Below are 6,000 nucleotides of genomic sequence, written 5' to 3'. Positions count from 1 at the left end.
GTCATCTGGCTGTGGGACAGAAATATACTACAGACAAATTGGAAAAAACAATTTTAAAGAAAATGGAAATGGGGCTGGGGTTGTGGCCCAACAGTTGAGCACTTGCCTGACATGTGTGAAGCACTGGGTTCAATCCTCAGCACCACTTAAAAATAAATGAACAAAATAAAGGTATTTGTTCATCTACAACTAAAAGAAAAACAATTTTTTTAAAATGAAAATGTGTTAAAGAAGGGGGAGGAGAGTCTTAAAAAGTAAAGTTTAATTAAAAAGTCATATATACACAAAATAACTCCTGATTCACTTCAAGCTTTCCCATTGGGTCTTTCACAGGCAAGCCAGTTTCCCATTGAGTTCAGACTAGCTAAAGATGCACCAACAGTGGGCAGAAAACCAGTTCCTCCTTAACAGGTGAACAACAACAACTTCTACTCAGGTTTGAACAATGTCCACAACCTGAGTGACCAAGAGCAGGCTGGCATCCTTTGAGGTTCAGAAGGCCAATTTCTTCATCAGTAGATAAACTCTGGAATCCACCTCAAATCCATGCAGGTTGTTGGCGTCACCCTGCAGCCTCATGAGCAGGCCCCCGTAGGACACATAGGCAGAGCTGAAATAGAAGGATCCCCATCCCATGAGTCTGAGCTCCATCCCAGCATACAAAAAAAAAATAGTGTTCTGTCATTAAGGAACCAAAAATTCAGACAAAGAAAAATGCACAGATACATGCAAAGCACTGTTGTTTATACTAGCAAAGGAGGAAAACACCAACATGCACAAAATTAGGGGAATGGCCAAATGAATTAAGATGAAACCAGAATGTTATACAGCCATTGAAAGTGTTTAGGAAAAGCTTTACACTAACATGGGGAAACATGGTGTACATATGTTAAACAAAAAGAGAAGAAAACATTAGAATAAACAACATGATCTCAAAGAAAAAAATAGACTTAAAAAAAAAAAGACCATTCAAAAATGTTTATGTAAAAGGTTCCTCCTGGGTATAAAATTATAGGTAACTTTTCCCCCTTTACATTACTTCTCTGCTTCAAATAGCTTACAAAGAACACATATTGTTTTAATACAATTTTAAAGAAAAAAATAAGCAGGGAAACCAAAGAATCAGGGATTGGGTTACAAAGTACCAAAGCACACACGCACAAATAAACAACAACAAAAAAGTCTAGCAGTTTAATCCTTAATACTGCATGTTGTTCCTGGGGAAGCCACTCTTCTTGGCACTTCAAACAGCAGGATTAAGTTTTGGAACCACTGGGCCTTGAGATCCTGACAAAGGGCAAAGTGGGCAGCCAATACTTCAGACTGGAAACTGTACCAGGAACAGCTATACTTAGGTTCTAAGTAAGTTTGAGGCGTTTGAGGAGAGGGGCCCAACACAGGAAGCAAGAGCATGGCCCAACTTCTTAGCCAGGGAGGAAGGAAAAGGATTCTCACCAGACTGCGGAACTTACAGGCGTGTTGCTGCTTCAGTAGACGTTTCATCCCCCTCAATCCTGTACACCTTCCCATACATTACATACTCAAACTGGTCAGCCCTGCAGAACAATAGTGACAAAGTTATTCTTCATAATAATTACAAACAATCCTTTTCAGCTGGGCACAGTGGCACACACCTGCAATCCCATGGCTCGGGAGGCTGAGGTAGGAGGATCTCAAGACAGCCACAACAACTTAGTGAGGCCCTAAGCAATTTAGCGAGACCCTGTCTCAAAATAAAACATAAAAAGGGGCCAGGGATGTGGCTCAGTGGAAAACATCCCTGAATTCAATCCCAGGTACCAAAAAAAAAAAAATCCTTTTAAAATGGTAACTAATAGCCAGGTATAATGGCTACACCTGTAGTCCTAGCTAACTGGGAGTCAGAGACAGGAGGATCACTTGAACCTCAGAAGCATAAGGCCAGCCTGGAGAACATAGTGAGACATCATCACAAAAACATTAAAAATAAGAATAAAATGGTAACTGGTAATTAAGTGCCAGCATTATAACAAGAGCCACCTTAGAAATATGATGTCATTTAGTCCTTCCCCACCATAATCCTTTGAACCAAGTATGACATCTCTATTTTACTGATGAGGAAACTAAGAATAAAAGAGATTAGGGTATTCAACAAATAAGTACTAAAGCTAAGAACTAAACTCAGTGGTGCTCCAATGCCTCTCTATCACACCAAACTCCTCCCACATAGCCTAGGTCACTCAATGGTCATTTCCTCCATCTTCAAAAAGCTACACCTCACAAGCATGATATCCATGGTATCACTGCTCTCAGTAAACACCTGGTTGTTTGAATGCTTTTTTTTTTTTTTTGGTACTAGGTATTGAACCCAGGGGCGCTTAGCCACTGAGCCACATCCCCCAGCTTTTTTGCTTTTTTATTTTAAGACAGGGTCCCACTAAGTTATTTAGGGGCTAAGTTGCTGAGACTGGCTTTGAACATGCAATTCTCCTGCATCTGCCTCCTGAGCAGCTGAGATTATTGGCGTGAGCCACCACACCCAGATAGTTGTTTGAATTTTTTTTTTTTTTTTAATATTTGGTTTTTAGTTGTAGTTGGACACAATACCTTTATTTTTATTTATTTATTTTTATGTGGTGCTGAAGATCAAACCCAGGGCCTCGCACGTGCTAGGCAAACGCTCTTCACTGAGCCACAACCCCAGCCCTGGTTGTTTGAATTCTTAAGTGTAGCACTTTCCTTAAGGTTACTCAGATTCTGCTGACAATCATTTATTCCAGGGACTAAATAAAGGTCTTTCTAAATCAGACACAATAGCACATACCTGTAATCCCAGCTACTCAGGGGAGCTGAGACAGAAGGTTTGCAAGTTTGAAACCAGCCTGGGCAACTCAGCAAGATCCTGTCTCAAAATAAACTAAAAAAGGCTAGTGATGGAGCTCAGTGATAGAGTACTTGCCTACCAGGTATGAGGCCAAGGTCCAGTTCAACCCCCACTTGCAGAGGTGGTTCTATACCACTTAGTCCTCAGGGCATATTTCAATATTTAAAGTGCTCCCTTCTCTACTCCCTCACCTGGAAGGCCTGTCATCTGTGGGGTTGTATTCACCATCATCCAGGGTACCATCTTCATACAAGGTACTAGCTATAACCAATCGGAACTTGTCACCTAGAAATAAATGCAATATCTGAGGATGAAGAATAGATGAAATTAAGAAGAAGGGGAAAAAACTCTTGCTATTGTGTGTGTTCAATACTTACCCAAGTCTACAGGGTAAATTTGAATGTTTACATCTAAAATGAGGTCCATCTTGAAAGATTCACTCTCACAATGCAGTCGAGATACTGGGGAAAAACAAAGTAAGTGACAGGCATACTTTATCAAGCCCAGGGCAGAACATACAGATCCCAGTTTGGTGGTTAACTGCAAAAGAATTTTAATGTAACCTGGTATACATCCATTAACCTCTCCACTGCATTCAAGGAAGTGCAGGTTCAATCAGAACCTGTGCAAGAAGAAAAAGGGCAAAAACTATGGCAATAGAACAGAAACCCCAGAAAGAATCAAAGATCCTCTGGCAGCAAATATCTAGGCTCTAGGCCCCCTGAATGATTGAGAACATGACTCTGGGCAAGTTATTACTTATCCAAAGGTTTTCTCTTTCTGTGCTATACATTATGCTGAGAGGATTAACAGGATGTATAAGAACTTGATAAACATCTCAGTCTGTAGGCAAATAAAGTATCACCAAGGAGAAAAAAATTGTCGATGGATTGCAGAATAAAGAGTTGTATGCCAAGCAATTAGCTCTAACTTAGAGAGGACTTCACAAACAGCTAAAGATTCTGGGGCCAATATAAGAATACAAGTTAGGAAGTCAAATAACTCACTCTGTGGTCTTGGGTGGGTTACTTAACCTGTCAGAACAAAATGCAAAAACACCTCCTACTTCATGGGGGCTTTTGAGAATGAACAAGCCAAAGTGTGTGAGAGGGGAGCACAGTATAATCTCTAACACAGAGAGTAGGTCGCGATTATAAAGATGCCCAGGAGTTTGTCAGCATCATGGCTGAAAGCCACCCAGGCAGCAGGCACTGACTGCGTGGGTGAAGCCTGGGAAAGCTCAGAGTCTCAAGTTTCTCATTCATAAAATGTTTCCTGAGGGACAACGCTTCACCAGAATCCGTCGCTAGAGGCTGGCCACGTGAGCAGGGTGGAGAGGGGGCCCAGGGGCGTGGCAATGAGACAGGCCTCTTTTTTTGTACCGCTCCTGCGTACCTTAACTTACCTCGGTCAAACTTTTTACCCTCCGGGTCAATGTCTTTCACATCGAATATATCCTCAAACAGGATGCCCGCCATCGTGAGGGGGCCAAGAAACCAGAAGAAGTGCTGACCACGCAGCCACGACTGGGGGTTCGCGCACCCCCTCGCGTGGAGAAAAGGAGACAGGAAAAATGTTCAGGCTGAAGAGCTCCACGGGGGCAGAATGACGCATGCGCACCGACTTGCATTAAGGCAGCCACTTCCGCCGAGTCCCTCTCGGGGCTTCTACACTTCCGCCCGGAAAGATTGCTGTGAGAGGCCTGGACGTTGAGGGCGTGTCTCTAAGTTCAGGTGACACGCCCAGGGCGGAGACACAAATAGGTCCCACCTCCGCGGAGGTGGCGCGGGTTCTAGTGCTCCGCTACTGCTCTACTGCGCCGTCTTCAGAGTCCGGGACCCGAAGACTGGAATGCGTGGGGGCCTAACCCAGGCAAGGACCTTGATCCTTGGCCCAGAGAAGCCCGGCCCTAACCCTGCCCTGCTGGTCCGCAAGCCCGCCCGGGCACAGTCCGCACCGGGGGCGGGTGGAACAGAACCCCGCCCCCAGAAAAGCTGGCCGGGCAGGGCATAGTGCCCAGCCCCTCCAGCTGGCACCAAGGCCCCCGGGGCTGGCCCGGGCCAGCTCGGCCCTGCTGGACGTCACCCAACCGGGTCCGTCCGGTTTGGGAATTTGCCTTGATGTCACTATGGAGAAAAGAAAAGTCTGCACTGTCCCCTCCCCTGGTGCTGCACCCTCCCCATCACTGCCCTCTTTCCCTGGGTCTTGCTCTCCTGCCACCACCTCCCCTTAGGTCTGACATTAATCCCCTCACACTGCGCTCCCCAAAAGCATTGCCCTTTCAACTTTGGTACTGCCTTTCCCCCACCACTGCCCTCTCCTGCACACATACCCCTTAGTCTTGGCATTGTCCCCCTATTGGAGAGAAGAGGTCTTCTCTCAAACTGCCCCTTCTTCCTGGTTGCCTCCTCTCTCATACTGCCTCTTCACTGGGCACCGACCCCTCCCCTAGAGCACTGCCGCTGTCCCCTAAATGCCCCTCATCCTGGGACTGCGCCCTCCTACAAACTGTTTCTGGGGCCCCGCGCTCTCCCGTGGCTCTAGCTCTAACAATGCCTATCCACCCTGTGCTCACTCCACCCTGTTCTATCCTTCCAAGGACCCCGATAGAGAATGCGGAGCCCCAGCAGGCCGTTCCCCCAACACGGCGAGACGTCAGCAGCTACTCGGGTTTCTGGTTGGGCCCTGCCAGGGAGAAGCGACCTCTGCTCCCCCACACCCGCCTCCCAGGAGTGGCCTCCCCAGCACCTACAACTCCCTTCCCTCAGGCCTCACCTCTTCCCGTACCCTCTCCACCCCCCCCACACACCCCGCAGGCCTGGCAGCTCCAGGTGCACCTCCTTGAGGGAGCCCCGAGGAAAGAAAGAAGAAAGGGAGGGAATGAGGAAGGCGGCCTAGAATTCCCCTCTGACTCGCTCCCAGTTGCTTTTCACCCTGGATGGGGCAGAGGGGACTACCCGGACTCTCCTGAACCACCTGTTCCTCTCTAGGAGCAGAGAAGGGGCTGCTCCTAACGGATCGAGTCTCAGGAGCCCAATTTAGACGGTTTTGGAGCCCCAAGCCCCAAGCCCTACTGAACCCCAACGTCTCCAAGTCCTCCTGCCCCGCCCAGAGAGCTGTGGACCAGGCCCATCCCT

General features: G+C 47.1%; 1 protein-coding gene across 1 annotated transcript; it reads right to left on the bottom strand.

Moving 5' to 3' along the window:
* Positions 1-245: 245 nt before the first annotated feature.
* On the bottom strand, positions 246-4,503 carry Polr2h (RNA polymerase II, I and III subunit H). Its single transcript, XM_015499936.2, has 5 exons — positions 4,269-4,503; positions 3,241-3,324; positions 3,055-3,148; positions 1,473-1,556; positions 246-610 (listed from the first exon to the last, which is right to left on the bottom strand). Exons 1-5 carry the CDS (start codon positions 4,339-4,341, stop codon positions 493-495), a joined length of 453 nt encoding a protein of 150 aa, XP_015355422.1. The 5' UTR covers positions 4,342-4,503; the 3' UTR covers positions 246-492.
* Between the last annotated feature and the right edge of the window lie 1,497 nt (positions 4,504-6,000).

The sequence above is a fragment of the Marmota marmota genome, unplaced genomic scaffold (genome assembly GCF_001458135.2).
Source record: "Marmota marmota marmota unplaced genomic scaffold, marMar, whole genome shotgun sequence".
NCBI classification, from domain to species: domain Eukaryota; kingdom Metazoa; phylum Chordata; class Mammalia; order Rodentia; family Sciuridae; genus Marmota; species Marmota marmota.
Note: the sequence above shows the minus strand (reverse complement) of the source record. Positions and strands in the feature narration are given on the sequence as shown.